The following is a 21154-nucleotide window of genomic DNA, read 5'->3' on the forward strand; positions in this document are numbered from 1 at the left end:
TTCCCTCTGTGTTTTGACTTTTGCCACATCCTTTTTCAAAGAAGGGGGTAACACTGATCATGTTGGCCGAATTAGCCCAGGAGCGCTTGGTACACGGACACAATGAGTCTTGCGGGAGTTGCTCGTGGGACACTCCCAATCCAGCGGGACCTAATGGTCTTGAGTCTTGTATCTCGGCACTGTTGAGTCCCTGGAAGCCAGCTTCTGTGAACTTCAATCACAGGACTTGAAAATATTTTTTTGCCTAGGGTGAAACCAGGAAATGGCACCCACAGAAATATTTTTTTTTTTTTTTTTTTTTACTTTTACGTTTTTATCAGAGGACGTTGTTTCAGAGTAGGTGCCTTGTTCATGCAAGGAGCCGTTCTTGGTCTCGCATCATAAGGTATGTTTTGTGTTCCCATCCATTTTTTTTAATTTTTTGCCTAGAATGGTGTCTTAATTTTCACTTGAATCAAGACTTTATCAAGTCTTGCCTTTTTTTCTGATCCTCATTTGGTAGGAGTTGGATCACTGCATACTCTGGAGGTAGTTCTGGTGGTCAGAATTGCTTGATTTGTCGGTACAGGTCCGGAATCCTGGTTTGTGCTGCCAGTCGAGCCCTGGATGGGCTGGAGGCATCCAAGTTACCCATTTTTTCTTTAGATTTGACAGTTAATTATTCAAGCCTATGGCTTGACATGTATTTTTTTTTTTTTTTTTAAGCTCTCGCTACCAGGTGTGTGGGGGCATCTTGGGCCATCTGCCATCAGGTGTCAGTGGCTCAGGACTTAAGGCCATTACATGGTCTTTTGTTAATCCATCCATTTGTTCATCCAATTTTACCAAAGGATAATGCTTGGTCACAGTATGTTTTGGGTGGCAGGAGTCCTCAGGTGGCAGTTTTTGATTGTCTCCTTCCCCTCAAGGGCATTGCTTTAGGACATCCAATATAGTCATTATTATGGTTGCTCTGTGTCCTGTGATGTGCAATAAAGAAATTGTTTTTTTCCCGTCATACTTGCATGTAAAAATCCTTTTCTTGGAGTACATCACAGGACACAGAGGTCCCTCCCATCTTTTTGGGATTTTCATTGCTTTGCTACAAAACGGAGGTTGTTACTGTGTAGGAGAGGTTATATATGGTGGACTTCCTGTTTGGCCAGTGTCCATCCATCAGTAGGTGGCGTACATCGGGCAAGTAAAATGGTTAATTGGGCCCAGTTTGGACATTTTCACTTGGGGTGTACTCTTGTTGCCAGCGGTTTAGACATTGTAGCAAAGTGTTGTCACATGAAAAGATATACAGTAAAACCTTGGATTGAAAGCATAATTGGTTCCGGAAGCATGCTTGTAATCCAAAGCACTTGTATATCGAAGCAAATTTTCCCATAAGAAAAAATAGAAACTTAAATAATTTGTTCCACAACATAAGTCCTTTAATTTATAGTCCATATAAAAAGATTATAGCAATGTGATAAGTTGTGTAACCATAAAATGTTCATCCACAAATTGCAGCCTCCCCAAGGGGTTTAGAAGCAAAATCCAGCAGGAGCTACAAAGTATAAAAGAGAGACCCCTCTAAGTGTAGCAATATAGTTACATTTAATGAAGGTACAACATTTAGCAACTCACATGGTTGATTAAAAGAGGCACATCTAAGTATGCAGGCATCTGGGGTAAAGCGATCCACATAGACCGTCCTCCTCACCGCTATCAGTCTGCAATCGTGACCGGGAAGAATACCCTGCAGCAATCTGAAAGCAAGGCTCGAATCACTCGTGGAAGGGACGTCCTCAATGGCGGTGAGAATAGTCTGCAAACACATTTACCCTGGATGCCTGCATACTTGTATGTGCCTGTTTTAATCAACCATGTGCGTATCTAAATGTTGTACCTTTGTTAAAGCGGGGGTTCACCCTATTAATAAAAAAAAAAATTTTTTTTTTCCTCTAGCATAAAATGAGGCATAGTAGCGCGAGCTACAGTATGCCTGTCTTTATTTTTTTAGCCCGGTACTCACTCTGCAATCGTAGAGAGAAGATTCCGACTCCCCACGGGGAATGGGCGTTCCTATGATTGACGGCCGGCTCTGGCACGTCACGCTTCTCCGGAAATAGCCGAAATAGGACTTGGCGCTTCACGGCGCCTGCGCATAGTCTGTGCGCAGGCGCCGTGAAGAGCCGAGACCTACTCCGGCTATCTTCGGGGAGCGTGACGTGCCAAAGCCAGCAGTCAATCATGCTGCCTCTGAATAGGAACGCCCATTCCCCGCGGGGAGTCGGAATCGTCTCGCTAGGATTGCAGAGTGAGTACCGGGCTAAAAAAATAAAGACAGGCAATACTGTAGCTCGCGCTACTATGCCTAATTTAATGATAGAAAGTTGTTAAGGGTGAACCACCGCTTTAAATGTAACCATATTGCTACACTTAAAGGTGCCTCGCTTCTTTTTTTATACTCGGATGTGACATGACGCTACTCTTATATCAAGACATCGCTTGTATATCAAGTCTAAATGTATTTTAAAATTTTGCTAGTCTTGCAAAACGCTCTCAAACCAAGGTTTTACTGTTATAAATATTTATAAAAAAGAGGGGTGTTTTGTGAGATGGGGTGTGTGTAGCTCTATTCTCTGATCTCTATATCTCTATAATTCATACTCCCTGGAAATTTTCCACATTTGTTCATGTTACAGCCAAAAAACATAAATGTGTATTTTATTGGGACTTTATGTGGTAGACCAACACAAAGTGGCAAATTGTGAGATGGAAGGAAAATGATAGATGGGTTTTCATTTTAATTTTTTTACAAATATCAGAAAAGTGTGGCATGCATTTATATTCAGTCCCCTTAGATACCCCTAACTAAAATCTAGTGTAACCAATTGCCTTCAGAAGTCACCTAATTAGTAAATGGTGTCCACCTGTGTGAAATTTAATCTCAGTATAAATACATCTGTTCTGTGAAGCCTTTAGAGCAGGGGTGTCAAACTGGCGGCCCTCCAGCTGTTCCGAAAACTACAAGTCCCATCATGCCTCTGCCTGTGAGTCATGCTTGTAACTGTTAGCCTTGCAATGCCTCATGGGACTTGTAGTTTTGCAACATCTGGAGGGCCACCAGTTTGACACCCCTGCTTTAGAGGTTTGTTAGAGAGCCTTGGTGAACAGACGGCATCATGAAGGCCAAGGAACACACCAGACAGGTCAGGGATAAAGTTGTGGAAAAGTTTAAAGCAGGGTTAGGTTATAAAATATCCCAAGCTTTGAACATCTCAGAGCACTGTTCAATCCATCTGGAAATGGAAATTGTGGCACAACTGCAAACCTACCAAGATATGGCCGTCCACCTAAACTTGCAGGCCGACCAAGAAGAGCATTAATCAAAGAAGCAGCCAAGAGGCCCATTGTAACTGGTGGAGCTGTAGAGAGCCACAAGACGGCTATTAGTTGTGCACTCCACACATATGGCCTTCATGAAAGAGTGGCAAGCAAGTAATTGTTAAATCCATAAGAAGTCCAGTTTGTGGGAATCCATGTGGGGGACACAGCAAACATGTGGAAGAAGCTGCTTTGATCAGATGAGACCAAAACTTTTTGGTCTAAAAGCAAAACTAACACTGCACATCACCCTGAACACGCAGGGACAAGGATGCTGGTCAGAGTTGATGAGAAAATAGATGGAGCCAAATACAGGGAAATCTTAGAAGAAAACCTGTTGCATCTGCAAAAGAGACTGGGGTGTGAAGGTTCACCTTCCAGAAGAATTTACTCAGTGGGATATCTGTCCGCTGAGAGCGGGCGGCTGACAGGCCCATGTCTTCTCAGTTTCTGCTGAGTGGACACGCACAGCCCCGTTCTACTCTATTGACAGTCAGATTTAGGCCCATGATCACACTAGTGCGATGCGAGAATTCAGTGCGAGTTCCCACATCGCACCTGAATCGCACAGTGATTCACACTGAGATCTGAGAACCACTGCAGGTGTCAATGTAAAGTTACCCCCAGATCAGTTTGCAGATCGCAGTGCAACCTATAATATGGTACAGGAATCCGATGGGATGGGTGTGAACACCCATGCGATCCGATTCCAGTGTGGACCAAAAAAAGGGTCCCGCACCATTTTGGTGCGTATGCAATGCGATTTCAGCCATACAGTTTGTATGGCTGAAAATATCGCACGGAGATGGCATGTAATGTGCACTGCAATGTGGTGCGAATCACATGCGATGTCTGGCATCCCACTTTATTATTTAACTGTTATATTTTATGTGGGGGGGGGGGGAGAATCGGCCTAAAATATCGGCCGCAAAAATCTGCATCATATATCGGCCGCCCTCATTTTCTAAATATCGGCCAGAGAAAAAAACCATATCGGTCGACCTCTAGTATAAATACTTTTTCAAGGCTGTGTGTGTATATATATGTATATATATATATATATATATATATATATATATATGTGTATATATATATATATATGTATATATATATATGTGTGTGTGTGTGTGTGTGTGTGTGTGTGTGTATATATGTATATATATATATATATATATATATATATATATATATATATATATATATATATATATATATATATATATATATAATATCCATGCAAAATTGTCTTTGCTTGCTAGCATAGTGATGTGACTTGGTACCAAATGTTTCTGTTCTGTTTTATCATTTACTTCTGTTCGTACATTAGCGGTTTAATGTTTTCTCACCTTAATGTGTTTATTTACAGGGAGATACTTTGATGAAATTAGCCAGGACACAGGCAAATACTGTTTTGGTGTTGAAGACACACTAAAGGCAATGGAAATGGGAGCTGTAGAAATTCTGATAGTTTATGAAAACTTGGACATCATGAGATACGTCTTGAGATGTAGTGGAGTTGAAGGTTCGTTTTTTGTGCTCTTTCTAGTCCTCTCCAATGTACTAAGAACGGTATAGGTTCGTATTTTTAAATATGTTTGTTTATTTTTTCTTTAGAGGACAAGGTTCTCTTTTTAACTCCAGAGCAAGAAAAGGACAAATCACACTTCACTGACAAAGAGGTATGTGTTTTTAAAATGTTAATTTTCTAAAGTTCAACCACTTTTTTTTTTTTTTTTTTGTCGCTTTTTGTTTACTAGTCTAATTCAGTATTTCTCTTGTGTTCGTGGACAGACACAGCAGCATATTCTTGACAGTAGGGTATTGGCCTTCTATCAGGAGAGGACTAAGCAGAAACATGTTAATGTGTTAATACAACTTTTTAAAACTGTACAGTACTGCCCAGGTACTGTGGGCCCTTTGGTCTTGGAGATTTTTTTCATTTTATTTTTCTGCTTTGAACCTGAGATCTACTATCAACTGCCGACTGGGCAACATGGCAACTGGGCTATGCGCTCTGGGGCTCTCATGTGACCGGGCTAATTACTGTCTGTGTCACAGTGTGCCGGGCCGACAGCTACCCCCGTACTGCTCGGGTGGTGGATCTGTCAGGGATGCTTCCAGCAATCCACGCAGGACTGGTAAGTAGCACTCTCCTCTGCCTCGGCAGGTTGGAACGGCTGGACATTCCCAGGGAAATCGACCTTTTTTTTTTTTTTTTCCACCCTTCCTTTCTTCTCTCCCTCCCCTCCTCCCTATGCTCTCTGAGTTAGGCCTGCTGCGTTAGCTGGGGGTCCGCCTGGGGCTCCACTCTCTAGTGGCGGGGCTGGATTGTGGGTCCGCTCTCCTGGGGCTGCTGTCTGGTTGTCATGTGTGTGTGTGTGGGGGGGCCTCCGTTTTTCAGGAGCCCAGGGGTGTTCGCTGCCTGTGCTTTTTACTGTTTTCCTTTTGTACATGTGTTCGGCCACCATTTTGGTGGTGCCTGCCGCTTAGTGTGTGTGTGTTTTTTTTTTTGTTTGTTTTTTTTTATCATCGGTGGCCATTTTTTTTGTAACCCGCGTGCTCTATGCAGTTTTTTTTTTACAGCGGCTGCCATTTTCTTGTGGCCCGTGCACTTTTTCCTACAGGACGGCTGTCCGGCGGCCATTTTCTTGTGGGGTTTGCAGTGTTTTTTTTTTTTTTTTTGGTAACTGAACGGCGCTAACAGCCTAAGTCACACTTCAGGATGACAGTGACACGTGCGGTTGTGTAAGGAGAGCCCCCCACCATCTTTCGGGGATGTCCGACACAGATTCGGGCCCAGCTACTGCTCCCGGCCCGGGTTATGATGTATCGGAAGATGCGGACCACGACAATTCGGACAGTGAAAATTATTCCGTGTCGGGTCAGCGCAGGATAGGGCACTTGTTGGCGCACTTGTCACCGCAGTGCGGGATACTCTTAAATTGGAGGATAAGACGGGTGCATCTACAGAGTTGTCGGTACCTTTCGGGCCTACCCGCACTGAAAAGGTGTTTCCTTGTGTACCTTATCTGGAAAAACTTCTATACAAGAAATAGAAACCTCCGCAAAGGACCTTTTCAGTCCCCAAATGTATAGTGGTCCGTTATCCCTTTGAGGGGAATTTCCTAAAAATTACTTCTCCGATTGTGGACCCCCCGGTGTCCAGGTTAAACAAGGTGACCACGCTTCTGGTGGAGGGGGCTCCTGCTTTCAAAGAACCTGCGGACAGGAGGGCTGAGGCGGTAGCCCGCTCCCTGTTCACGGTGGTGGGATCAGCAGTGCGTCCGGCTGTGGCCCGGGCCTTGGTGTCTCAGATGCTTACTTAGTGGGCAAAAATGCTGCATCACGAGTTAAGCCATGAATAAGCACTGATTTTGTGTGAAACGTCGGCTGTTCCCCTGTTCCTGTTTTGATCTGGTGATGTATTTGCTGTTCATTTAATAAAAGACAACCTGTAGGGTTTTTGGAGTGCGGCCATCCATCCTTCATCTATCTTTTATGCTGGCCGACCAGTTGGTACAGGGCCTTAAAGGGTCACTAAAGGAAAAAAAAATTTTTTTGCTGAAATGACTGTTTACAGGGTATAGAGACATAAAAGTTAACCGATTCCTTTTTAAAATTATTAAAAATAGATAAAAATCAATCATATAATGTGCCTCTAGTTTACCTTTCGTTTTTAAACTGGTTTCTGTGAAGTAGAGAGAGACACAGAACAAAAACAAACAAGTCCAGGGCAGTGTTTTGTTTTTAAAATGAATCTGGTTCTGAGGAGTTTTATACACACAGCTTGGACCACAGTGAAAAGCTGCCATAAGATTTTTCATAAGGAGCCAGACAAGCAGGAAGTGTAGAGATCAGAGCAGAATTACAGCTACTTCAAAGCAAAAACGAACAATGAGGACATGAAACCAGGACTGCAGTAAGGTAAAGGAAGCTATTTAGCTAAAAAAAAAAAATTCTTTTAGTGATCCTTTAAGTTTGTGTGCGAGTCGGCTTACGATTCCATTGCTGTCCAGGGCCTCAGTCTATACGGTGGTACTGCGTTGCCTGATTTGGCTAAAATGTTGGTCCGCGGACCAGGCTTCTAAGGCGGCCTTGCTTGATTTACCTTTTAAGGGTGAGAGGCTTTTTGGATGACCTCATCAAGGATGCCACAGGAGGTAAGAGTACTCTGCTCGCGCAATCCAGGAAGGGTCAGGAGCAACGTTTGTAGGAATGGGCCCTCGTTCTCTGCTCATAAGCAGGTTTTTTCGTCCGCCTGGAGCTGCAGGTAAGATCTCCCAGAACGATAAGGCACCTGCTGAGGGACAAAAGCACCCCTAGTTTTGCAAGCCCAACAAGCCTGCGATCAAACCTGCAACCGCACGAAGGTCTGCCCCCGCCTGACACTTGGGTGAGGGGTCGTCTTCGCACATTCGCGGCTCGGTCTTCACTGCTCTCCGAACCGGTGGATTTTTGCGAATTAGTTTTCTCAGAGTACAAGATGGTTTCTCTCTTGCCCTCCAAACGGATTTTTTTTTTTTCCCCACCCTTTAAACCTTTAGCTTCCTCTAACTCGTCGGGTTGCCCTGTTTGGGGCAGTACAGGATCTGCTGGCGCACGGGGTGATCGTACCCGTGCCATTGCTGGAAAGGTTTCAGGGTTTTATTAAAACCTGTTTGTAGTCCCAAAAGAGTGGGTCCGACCGATCCTGGATCTCAAGGCCCTGAACTGCTTTGTGAAAGTTCAGGATGGAATCAATACATTCTGTAGTCGTGGCATTCAATCCCGGGGGGATTTTCTGGCATCCTTGGACATCAAGGACGCATACTTGCATGTCCCCATATTTGTCAGACATCAGAGGTTTCTGCGTTTTGCGGTCAGGCGACCACAACCAATTTGTGGCTCTCCCTTTTGGCCTGCCATCAGTGCCAAGGGTTTTCACTAAGATGCTCGGCCCAATTATGGCTTTGCTGAGACAGCGAAGATTCGCTATAGTGGGTTGCCTTATTTGATTCGGTTATTTCTACCATACTGAGGGCGCGGAAGTCTTCCTCCTAGGAAGATTTATCATCGTACTTGGAAGGCCTACATCTCTGTGAGGAGCTGAAGTGGCGTCCACGTGCATACTCTGTTTCCAGGATCCTGCTGTTTTTACAGCATGAAGTGGACCAAAAGCTTGCCTTAACCACTTGCCCACCGCCTAATGTCTAAAAGACGTCCTGTTTTTTAAAGATGTATATCTCGGTAACGGCAGCAGCTGCTTCCACAACCGAGGTATGCATCTTTAGTGCCGACGGTCCTGTAAACGATAACGGCGGTCTCCGCGGCGGATTCGCCGCGAGATCGCCGTTATCGGTGGCGGGAGAGGGCCCCGCCGCGCCTTCCGCCGCTTACCGTAGCGGCGGAGGCGATCGGGTCCGTTCGGCAAGTGACTGGGGACGAGACTGAAGGAAAAATCTCCTTCGCCCGTCCCCATATCTCTGCTGGGCGGAAGTGACGTCAAAACGTCAGTCCCGCCCAGCGTCTTAAAGCAACATTTTTTTTTTCTGTCATTTAAAAAAATGACAGTTGAATTTTTTTTTTTTTTTTTTTTTTCTTCTTTTTTTGCATTTAAGCCTAAATATGAGATCTGAGGTCTTTTTGACCCCAGATCTCATATTTAAGAGGACCTGTCATGCTTTTTTCTATTACAAGGGATGTTTACATTCCTTGTAATAGGAATAAAAGTGATATATTTTTTTTTTTTTTTATTTCCGTGTAAAAAATTATAAAAATAAATAAGAAAACAAAATATTTTAAAAACGCCCCGTCCCGACGAGCTCGCGCGCAAAAGCGAACGCATACGCGAGTAGCGCCCGCATATGAAAACGGTGTTCAAACCACACAAGTCAGGTATCGCCGCGATCGTTAGAGCGAGAGCAATAATTCTAGCCCTAGACCTACTCTGTAGCTCAAAAAATGCAACCTGTAGAATTTTTTAAACGTCGCCTATCGAGATTTTTAGGGGTAAAAGTTTGACGCCATGCCACGAGCGGGCGCAATTTTTAAGCGTGTCATGTTGGGTATCATTTTACTCGGCGTAACATTATCTTTCACAATATATAAAAAAATTAAGCAAAAATTATTGTTTTATTTTTTAATTCAAAAAAGTGATTTTTTTCCCCAAAAAAAGTGCGCTTGTAAGACCGCTGCGCAAATACAGTGTGACAAAGTATTGCAATGACTGCCATTTTATTCCCTAGGATGTCTGCTAAAAAAATATATATAATGTTTGGGGGTTCTGATTAATTTTCTAGCAAAAAAATTGTGATTTTCACATGAAGGAGAGAAGTGCCAGAATAGGCCCGGTGGTCAAGTGGTTAAAGGAGTTGTAAGTGAATTTTTTTTGTTTTTTGTTTTAAATAACAAACATGTTATACTTGCCTCCACTTTGCAAAAAGTTTTGCACACCGTGGCCCCGATCCTGGTCTTCTGGGGTCCCTCTGGCTGTCGCTGCTCCTCCCTGCAACAACGACATGCGGATGAGCTCTTGTGGTGTGTAGCTGTTGCGGGCGCGCTCCCCATAGCCGCCGCTGTATCACTCGGCCCCGCCCCCCGGCGTTATTGGATGTGATTGACAGCAGCGCCAGCCAATGGCTGCGCTGCTTTCAATCCATCCACTGCAGCCAATCAACTACCGGGCTTCGACTCGAGGATGACGGGGGCGAGCATGGGACTTTCGAAAAGCCAGTTAAGTAAAATGGGGGCTGGCATAATGGTTTTTCACCTTAATGCATCGAATGCATTAAGGTGAGAATTTTTACCTGTACAACCCCTTTAAGTACTATTAAGGGGCAGATTTCAGCCTTGGCCATCTTCTTTCAATGGCCTTTTGCGGCTCACTCGCTAGTGAGTACGTTTGTACAGGGGGTTCGACATGTGGCCCCTCCGGTGCAACCTCCACTGTCTCCGTGGGACTTGCATCTTTTCCTCTCGGTACTTCAGAAACCGCTGTTTGAAAACATTAGAGATTCCTTTATTGACACTCTCAGAAGAAAGTTACCTTTTTGGTGGCCATTACGTCAGACGTGTTTCTGAGCTGGCGGCCTTGTCTTGCAAGGCTCCTTATCTGATCCTCCACAAGGTTAAGGCGGTGCAACGTCCGCAGCCTTCATTTCTTCCTAAGGTCGTTTCGGCTTTTCATCTCAATGAAGACATTTTACTTCCGTCCTTGTGTCCTCGACCGTCGCATCCAAAAGAGGCTGCGTTGCATTCCTTGGACGTTGTACGAGCTCTGTGTGTTTACCTGTCTGCTACTGCTCTGTTCCGGAGGTCGGATTCACTGTTTGTTTCAGTGGCTGGTCCTAAGAAGGGCCTGGCGGTCTTGTCGACCATCCTCTCTAGGTCGATCAGACAGGTCGTGATTCAGGCTTTTGCCCTGCAAGGGCGGGCGCCTCCTTTTCATGTCACGGCGCATTCAACCCGGGCGATGGTTGCCTCTTGGGCTTTCCGACATCAGGCGCCTGTCTCCCAGGTGTGTAAGGGCGCGACCTGGTCATCCGTTTACACTGTCACAAAATTCTACAAGGTTGATGTGAGTGCATCTTCGGATGCTTGCTTCGGCCGCAAAGTTTTGCAGGCGGTTGTTTAAGGTTGCAACTCCTCCGTTGAGGAGCTCTAGTTATGTTTGGGGTGAAGTTTGTTTGCTGTTCCCACCCCTCGTTGTTGTTTTTATTTTATTTACACTGCTTGGGGACGTTCTTACTGGCAAGAATATGCTGCTATGTCCGTCCATGAACACAAGATAAAATAGGATTTTTGTACTCGCCATAAAAACCTTTTCTCTGTAGTTCATGGACCGACACAGCACTCAGCCCTCCCTTCCTTTTTTTATTTTTTTTATTTTGGTACTGCTTTTTGACAAACTGAGCTGCTGCATGCAGGGAGAGGGGTTGTACCCAGAGGGACCGCCTACTTAACGATACTCTACAGTTTTAAAGTTGTATTAACACGTTAATATGTTTCTGCCTAGTCCTCTCCTGATAGAAGGTTAATGCCCTACTGTCAAGAATATGCTGCTGTGTCAGTCTATGAACTACAGAGAAAACAAGGTATGTGGAATGTAATATTTACAGGGGCACAATGATGGGCACTTTTCTGGTGCAGTGTAGTCAAATTTGACACTGTCCTTGGCTAATTTCGCTGATGCTCCTGCCATGGTGCAGTAGGTTTGTGGACATTGAGGCGGAAATTTTCTCCTTATTCTATTATAGCAGTAGTATCGAGGGCAGTTCATAGCCTATTTTCCATGAAAGCCAAAGGTACTTTGTTTAGCATTTACATGAAGGGATGCCGCCACTTATTTGGAGGTTGGTTGTTCTGTCAGGCGCTTCCAATTTGGTCGTGAAGCTCTTAAACCCTTGCAATGCATGACACAACCTTATCCCTCCCCAAGGGAGCTTTTGACCTAGATGGTTGACACGAATTGGTGCCTGACAATTTCTTCTTAAGGATTTGACTCTTCATGGTTTTTCATTAGTTCTGCACCCTGCTCATAGTACTTAGCACAGTGCCTTTTCCTGGCATCCCCATTTATACTCGGGCTTTCCCTGACATACATTTTCATGGATTCTAGCAGTTCAAACACTGAGTCTGAGCTTTACCAGGTTTTTAGCATTTGTACTCTTAGGTCATCATTGAGTGAGGCTAGTCGGCTCCAATCCTTGCCCTCTCCACATCCTCATCTAGCATTCTCTTCCCTCCCTCTTTTTGCCTGGAATTTCCCTTTTGACTTCTGTCTCTGTTTTGGGAGTTGAGAACACGCACCACGCACATCCCTGAAGTTTTCACCTGTCTTTAACCACCCACCCTTAATCACGCTTAAGACTCCCTTTTAACATGCATATCCTCTTCCTCAATGAAGTTTGTTCACTGGAACACACAGTTCCCAAGTTGTCAAAGTTCTTCTCTAGGTTGATCCTTTGAATTTAACTTCATCACTTCACTGTACTTCATTTAGGAGATATCCCTAAAGTCTCCTTGCTGGCTTGACAATGTTTATTGTACCATTTGTTACAATTTTGTTTTTCCTAGACTCAATACACTACCATTAGCACTTAACCAGTGGTCTCAATGTTATGCCGCGTACAGACGGTCGTTTTTTGTGATGAAAAAAAACAACGTTTTTGAAAACGTCATTTAAAATGACCGTGTGTGGGGAAAACGTTGTATGTCTTCTGAAAAACGACAAAAAAAAAAATTCAAACATGCTCGAATTTTTAGTGTCGTTTTTCAAAACGTCGTTTTTTGTGTCAATGAAAATGATAGTGTGTGGGCAAAACGACGTTTTTAAACCCGCGCATGCTCAGAAGCAAGTTATGAAGCTAGCTTCAATGGAAAAGAGTGCCGTCGTACGTGCTGAACGTAACCGCGCTTTGCTAGAGCATTTTAAAAAATGATGGTGTGTAGGCAACGTCGTTTTTGAAAATGAAGTTTCAAAAACGTCGTTTTATTTCATGATTCAAAACGTTGTGTTTTTTTATCACACAAAACGACCGTCTGTACGCGGCATTAGTGAGACCCCCTGAGTGCCCCTCCCTTCCTTGTAAGGAAATATCCATCACAGGCACGTCCTGTATTCCCATAGATGGTGAGCAGATATATGCTGAAACGCTACTGCAGATTCTCCTAGGGCAGATAAAGGGCCCTTATCGCTGGAAAATATGTCCCCTTTCTCTGGCCACACGGATATCTTCTGGGAAAGTCTCCTTGGATCCTTGATTTTCTACCAGAAGATGTTCCCAGTAATAGTATTAGGATCCCCCTCAACCACACATGCTGCTCTTTTTTTTTAGGTGTAGGTTTTGAGGATCCTTGAGCCATATAGTTGGCAGGTTGTGATTGTGATTATCCCATTCCAGGAACACATCTGGATGTTGGTTGCAAAAAGGCTGTCTCCTCCTAGTCCTGGTGTTCTTGCACACCTGTCTGAATTTCGATATTCCCTCACCACTGCCTAACCTTTTCATGCAGGAGTTGATATTCAGATTGGTATCCCTTTTTTTTTCTTCTTTATTTATTTTTTTAACCGGTTGCCGCGCGCCGAAAGCAGTTATACGTCTGCAGCATGGCACGGGCAGGCAAAAGGACGTACCTGTATGTCCCCTTTAAGAAGCAGTTGTTGCGGGTGCGCCCGCTGCGATCTTCGTGAGCGTGCCCGCGGGTCCCGCGGACTCTATCGCCGCAGGTATACCTGCGATCGTCTCATGGAGAGAGAGAACGGGTGGATGTTTGTTTAAACGCAACATCTCCCCGTTCTGCCTAGTGACACGGTCACTGATCATGGTCCCTGTCATTGGCAACACGATCAGTGAAGTGTCACAGCAAGCCACGCCCCCCTACAGTAAGGATCACTCCTTAGGGAACACTTAACCCCTACACCGCCACCTAGTGGATAACATCTCTAATGCCAGTGTCATTTTCACATAAACCAGTGCATTTTTATAGCATTCATCGCTTTAAAAATGACTGGTCCCAAAAATGTGTCAAATGTGTCTGCCATAATGTCGCAGTAACGATAAAAATCGCAGATCTCCTCCATTACTAGTAAATATATATATATATATATATATATATATATATATATATATATATATATATATATATATATATATATATATATATATATATATATATATATATATATATATATATATATATATATAGACAAATACTTATCGGCCTAAACTGAGGAAGACTTTTTTTTTTTTTTTTTAATGCCACCAAAAGAAAGCTCTATTTGTGGGGGGAAAAAACGTAAAAAAAATTTTGGGAGCCACGTCACGCAATTGTCAGTTAAAACGACGCAGTGCCGAATCGCAAAAAGTGGCCCAGTCATTTAGCAACAAAATGACCTGGGGTTTAAGTGGTTAAATGGCACTAACACTAAGCCCATTCCTGCCTATCTTTTTAGGTTTTATTTCTTTGAGAGCTTTTTTTCTCATAACTATCTTGTGGGATGTCTAATCGTAGAACATACTTTCTGTATAATGGAACCTCGGTTTCCCTGAAGTCAGGGTTTAGGAGTGTTTAAACTAAAGCCTTTTCTGCTCTTTCTTTTGCTGAATTAAAGATTTAGCTATTTAATATGTGCAAGTTTTATTTTTATTTTTTTCGTTTCAATTATACCATTCTTTTCATTGGACATGGTATGGCTCTTTGAATTTCCCATTAGTATAATGCTCTGGGACTTGGTCCAGCCAAACAATTCTTGTTGGCCTTCACTTAGTTGTGGCAATTCCATATTTTTCTTGTCTTTCTTCATATTCCAGTGTCCCTCATGGCCGATTTAAAGAAAATTATGTCCCAGCCTCCTGTAGGCAGCAGTATACCTGGATTATTTAAGAACTCCTATGTCCCTCGGACATTAAAGATTTTAGGGAAAGTACAATACAAAAATGTGTTTCTACTTCTAAATGGTACTATTTTGCACAATTGCTTTTGCCTTTGCAGGGCAGCATAAAAAATTGGCTCTCAAATTTGTCTTTGGAGAGTAAAATCTTTGAGGAGGCAGTGCTGTTGCACACAATAGCCAACTATGAGCAATTTACCCAAGAGGAACAAAAGAATGAAGCACTAAGACTTGCTTATATGTTTAATAAAAACAGGCTATTCAAACTAAATGTTAATTTGTCATGTTGTGTGTGTGTGTGTGTGTGTGTGTGTTTCAGACTGGACAAGAACATGAGCTAATAGAGAGTATGCCTCTACTAGAGTGGTTTGCTAATAACTACAAAAAATTTGGAGCAACACTGGAGATTGTTACAGACAAGTCACAAGAAGGATCTCAATTTGTAAAAGGATTTGGTGGCATTGGAGGTAAATGGAGAATACAATTATACTGGATTTCGTGTTTAATCAATATTGAAATATGTATGTATAAAGTAATTGTTCATTACATCAACTCAACGTCACCCAAAGAATTAAGCACTAAATGAATAGGATATTTTTCTAAAACTGATAATGGCTTAAGCAGGCCATAGATAATTTTATTTTCTTTCCTTTCATGCCGGTTGGAAGGAAAGAAATTTGCTAGATTCCCCCATCAGCGCATTTAGTGTTGGGGGGCGCGCTATTGTATTCTGCAGGTGGGGGTACGCATGGGGGGCCTTCTCGTCTGGCAGACTGCAAAGGTTACTGCTAGTGGCTATAGCTTTTGTGTAGAAAAATCCATCAGGCTGACTGTACCATAGTTGATCAACTAAGGTACAATCAGCCTGCCCATACATGGTTTGAAATTTTGGCTGGTCCCAGCTGAATTTCAATTTGTGTATGGCCAGCTTGTGTCAGATTTTGAGTTGGTCAGTTTTTTTTTATTTATTTTTTTATATAAAATTTTGAGTGTGCACCTTGAAACCCAGGATCTTTTCCCAGTTCTGTATGTTGGCATAACCACATTGTCCATACAACTGCCACCTCCCTCAATACTTACCGAGTCCATAATCGTTCCAGTACTGTGTAGGACTGCATACTCTTCTCATAGAGACTGAGGCAGCAGCGGGAGCCAATGGCTCCTTCTGTCAATCAAGTGCTGTGAAGAGGATAGGGGGTAGTTGTAAAGGAAGTGCCGTGCTCTGTGCATATGGATAGCAAGCAGTTTCCTATGGGGGCAGACAGAAGGGGAGTGGACAGCACCAGCGGAGAAGGTTTAAGGCCACTCTGCAATACCATTGCACAGATCAGGTAAGTATAAAATGTTAATTTTATATTTATATCTCACCTCACTACTTTAATGGAAGGAAAGATTATGCCTACCTATGCTTTTTGTACAGAACGCAATCTGATGTCTTTTAGTAGCTCTTTGCAGTGACGTTGATGCACGTTTAGCCGTGCTAGTTTTCATCAGCTTTTCTCTGCCTCTATTCAAAATCGATGGTTCTCAATGGGAACCCATTGATTTGAATAGAAGTCGGATCATGGTGATCTGACTGACGTGCAGTGCGACTTGTGTGCTGAAGGGGAAACTCCCTGCCAAAATAGGAAAATAATAAAATTAAAACTGGCATGGGGTTCCCCAAATCCCCCACCCGCACCCAAGAGATACCAGACATTTATCCAAGCATGCAGCCCGGCAGGTCAGGAAAGGACCATACCAGGCCACATGCCCTCAACATGGGGAGGGGGGGGTAAGCACTTTGGGTTGGGGGGGGGGGGGCGGCTTTGCGCCCTCCACCCAGCACCTTGTCCCCAGGTTGAGTAAAACCAACCCCTACCCATTCACCCAAAAAGTGTCAAATGAAAATGCTACACAGGTTTTTAAGTAATTTATTAAATCGGCTCCGGCGTCTCTTCCGATTTCTTCTCCCCTGGAACCCCACACCAATTATATTTTTTATTTTTTTTTTTTTATTTTTCATTTTGGCGGGGGGGGGTGGGACGGGTTCCTTGAGGATCCTAAGCACACAAGTCGCATCATCATGATATGACTTCTGGTGCAACTTCTATTGAAATCAATGGGCTGCCACAGGGAACCATTGATTTTGAATAGACGCAGCAAAATGCCCGACAAGGTTTAATGGGTCTGCATCCAGCGTTAAGCTGCGTTTTTTTTAGCAGTTTTTACTGGCATTGGGCATATTTACAGCTCTAGTGCCAGTCGTCAGAACGCGCTGGTCTTGTGTGTGTTTTTTTTTTTTAAAGCTTAAAAACGCCTATCCCACTTAAAGCTCCTAAAAGCCTGTGTGTGCATGAGGCCAAAAGATAACAGAGGGGTGTTTTTAACCTTTAAAAAAAAGTTAGAAGCTGCTGTAAAAACACCCGTGTGCATGAGGCCTTAACCACCTTTGTAACTCCTGAATTAAAGAATAAATCATATATTTGGGTTTTAAATACTTTAAAAGTGTTTCAGTCAGTAAAAGTGTTCATTATTTTTTCGGCCAATATTGCCTCATGAAAACATTGTTTGTTGCAGGTATCTTGCGGTACAGAGTTGATTTCCAAGGAATGGACTACCAAGGTGGAGAAGATGATTTTTTTGACCTTGATGACTACTAGGTAGTCGACATGGGTCTGGCAATGTGTGCCTAACCCTCCAGCATCCAACCCAAGAAGAAATTTTGTGGTGAAAGACATACATGTCCCTGCCTTAGAATTTGAACATTTCCAGTACTTTGTCTAATAAGCATTGGATATAAGAAATAAAATTCTGTTTTGTCATAATGTAGAGTGAATGCATCTGCAAGGTTCATTCATGCCGCCTGGACATGTTTGACAAATCAGTTTTTACTTGAGAAATCAGTTGATCTTGTATTCTATTATTTTTTATCTTTATACACAGGCAGAAACAATGCTTCAGATATCCATGCAAATTAACACCATTTTTATTTTTATTTTTATTTTTTATTCTGCATAATGGGAAAACTGTCAAATGTTATATTGTGTTTGGATCTTGGGATAAACGATGGGACTAGCACACATTTTAAAGTTTAAAATTGTATAGCAGACATTTGCAAAATATATTGTAATCGATTTGTGCTGCTTAATTTGGAGGGAAATACTATCCACTGACCTTGGATTAAAAAAAACAATGCACTATGTCCCAAATGCAAAATATCCCATTCTTTTGCATGATGCTGTGCAGCTTAAAATTGCAAGAGGCAGCACAGAGCATGCAGAATGCACAGCATTCACTTCTGTAGCTTAAAATAGAAAATATCCGAATTATCAAATGTCTGATAAAGAGCATGGAAAGTATGTATGGTAACCCTTTTACAGCCACAGCAATTAACAGGTGTAATTTAGAGACAAAAAAATTAAAAAAAAATTCTGACATTAATGATTCTTTGAACTGGTTGCTCAGTTTTATTAATGTATTTTATTAAGTCATTTTTGTGACTTATTATTCCCAAGTATAACTATTTACTCTTCTAGGTCTGTAACTCCAGTTGTGTTGCATGATTTCTTTAAAGTTCATATTGTGCTTCCATAAGCAGCTAACACACAGGAAAGTGCGCAAGTTCTCTTGTAACGTGTAGTTGGGCACAATTTGCTGTCCATTACTATATGAGCCTTAAAATGAAGAAAACAAAATTCCAGTAGATGCATATGCACTGTGGGTGGGGATAGCCCATATCTCTGTTGATGAGCTTTTATTTGAGAGGGCATTCAAAATGCTATAATCTTTTTATGCTTTAAAGCTGAACTACAAGAATGTGACAGTTCTCCCCAGCAATGCAAAGGTTAAATGCTTGTTCAGTATAGTGGGAGCTTAACATGCATTATTACTCACTGGACTCCTCACTCTGGCACTGTCCTCTTTCCAAAGCTCCAAACTGGATGGGACATCTGCATCATGTGCAGTGCAAGGCAACCCGTATGGCACATGGTGGAGGGCACAACCGAAAAACCTTAGGAGGATGCAGGGGACCAGTCGCGTGGTTTGAGGGCGTCTGCCAGAGCCAGGAGTAGTTGAAGTCTTCTAGTCTATGTCCCATAGACTAAACAAGTGTTTAACCCTGGCGGGTGGGGGGGCACTGCAAGGGTTGTTTTGTCACATTCCTGGAGTTTAGCTTTAATAGATTTAAGTAAATGTAGCTTAATTGAGATTTTGTTTATACAAGAGTTGTTTGTCCTTCAATTTTACTTGAGAAATACAGAATTCAGTCATTAAAGCGAACCTTTGAGGAGAGATTTAAGCAGCAGTCCTAGATGAGTGTTGACATATGTTACTATACATAACTTTCCCACTGGTAGTTGTCATTCCACTTCTGCTTAAATACTCCAGCTGCAATGGAACTTTTACCATTACGTGAGACTGTGTACATCCTTTGCCCCATGCCACAATTTGGTGCCCAGGGCCTTAGCATAGGCCTGCAGGAGTATTCTAAATAATGCCCGAGTGATAAATAAGGGGTTATGCCACCATGTACTGTTGGCTTGCAGTGCAGATCAGACCAGTATCACAAACTGCCAATCAGTAGCCCAAAATAGTCTATTGTACAGCACTCAGTGCATGCTAAGGTCTAAAAGCTACAGGCACTTGTGTTTTATATGTGGTACATATTGATGCCAACATTGTTCTTTTGAATTAAAAATTACATGTCTGTTCCTGTAAGCAGCATTAAAAAAAAAAAAAAAAAATGCATCAAACACTTTTTTAATGTCGTCTGTAGAAGCCAACTTATGAATGTTGCATGTGATTCATGTTTAGTGGAACCCTCTCCATAGTTCTGTATTCCTCAAGCAAAAGTGCACCGGCATGGTTAACAATCTCTGGGATGCACGTCCAACATGGTTTTTACCCATGCCTGTACACATTGTTGTGATTTTTGAGTTTCGTAACACCTCCTGTGCCATGGTCCCCTGTTAAAGGCCAAGTTTACATTTTCACTAAAATGGCCCATGCTGACAAGGGGCCCCCAGTGTATCAAAAAAAATGCCCTGTTCCCTTTGGCAAAATATAGTTTAGGTGTTTGATTCCTGGAGGCCTGTGTGCCCGAGTACAGTGCTCTCGATCTTTTATACAAGCAAAGCTTGGGCACTGGAGTGTGCATGCGTGACTTTTGGGGGGGGGGGGGAGAACACTGGGAACCAGCAGCCAGCATCTGACGTGCCCACGTGCTACCAGTGAAAAGAGGATTTAAACCATATGGGAGTGTGTGTATGTCAGGCTTGGAGGATGCCAGCTCAGGTCTGCAGGTATGGCAAAACACTATTTTGCAAAACTGCACAGGGCATTTTTAACATGCTGGGACCCCTTGTCAGCATGGGCAGATTGAAGTAAACCTGGCCTCTAAACAGGAGAAAAACCTTATATGGATTAAAACAACATTGTACGCAAAGCCTCATTGTCCCCGAAGACCACGCTGTAATACTTTATTTTTTATGTTTAATGATCTCTAGAAAAAATAAAATACTTCAGTGTCATAATCCTCTCCTCCAGGATTGGCAAACTGCTTGATGCCATTGTATATGGGTATATTATAGACATTTAGAAAATCAATTGGATGTAAATTTGCATTGGTTTGGAAAGATATTTTACTTAGTCCACAACATTACTGTAATATTCAATGCATTAGCCTTTTTTCCTTTTTGCTATATTTGGAAATGATGCCAAAATTTTTATATTTCCTTAATGTGTTCTTTTCAGTGGCACATCATATACATATATGTACAAATAAAATGGGGTACAATTAACTTTATCCTCAGATTGAGTGTTCCCAAGCAGTAATAACTTGGTGTTGTGATGTACAGAAATGGAGAAAAGTATTAAACCATATTTAAGAATATTTGCTGTAGTGTTTTCTTTATATTATATTGTCGTTTTCCCCTTCTCCACAACAGAGGTGAGACTACTCTTCCCACCTGATTGGGACAGAAAACAGACAAAAGTCCCAACTCGCCCTCGCCTCAAATTTTCTGTGCCTGTTGGGATAGTATGTAAAAATATTGTTTCTGTTGGCCCATGTTTGTTTTTAATTCTGTGCTCCTTGTGACGTTGCAGGTTTTCTTGCTTTAAAGCTTACCTAGCCAGTATGCTCTTTAGGTGAGGAACTGGTTTAAAGAAGTGGCCTTTACAGTCTTCACATGGGACAATTCCTTAACCACTTGCATACTGGGCACATATACCCCCTTCCTGACCAGAGGACTTTTTGCGATTCGGCACTGCGTCGATTTAACTGACAATTGCGCGGTCGTGCGACGTGGCTCCCAAACAAAATTGGCGTCCTTTTTTCCCCACAAATAGAGCTTTCTTTTGGTGGTATTTGATCACCTCTGCGGTTTTTATTTTTTGCGCTATGAACAAAAATAGAGCAACAATTTTGCAAAAAAATATATT

At 42.6% G+C, this 21154-nt stretch overlaps 1 protein-coding gene across 1 annotated transcript in view; it reads left to right on the top strand.

The window, feature by feature from the left end:
* The window catches only part of ETF1 (eukaryotic translation termination factor 1), a 69949-nt gene extending 49346 nt beyond the window's left edge, over nucleotides 1-20603 (top strand). Inside the window, exons 8-11 of the mRNA XM_040344698.1 lie at nucleotides 4724-4879; nucleotides 4972-5036; nucleotides 15048-15195; nucleotides 17288-20603. Of these exons, the coding sequence (XP_040200632.1) occupies nucleotides 4724-4879; nucleotides 4972-5036; nucleotides 15048-15195; nucleotides 17288-17370 (452 nt within the window). The 3' untranslated portion in view covers nucleotides 17371-20603. The remainder of the gene's footprint in view (nucleotides 1-4723; nucleotides 4880-4971; nucleotides 5037-15047; nucleotides 15196-17287) is intronic.
* Nucleotides 20604-21154: the final 551 nt, after the last annotated feature.

Source organism: Rana temporaria, chromosome 3 (genome assembly GCF_905171775.1).
Source record: "Rana temporaria chromosome 3, aRanTem1.1, whole genome shotgun sequence".
NCBI lineage: Eukaryota > Metazoa > Chordata > Amphibia > Anura > Ranidae > Rana > Rana temporaria.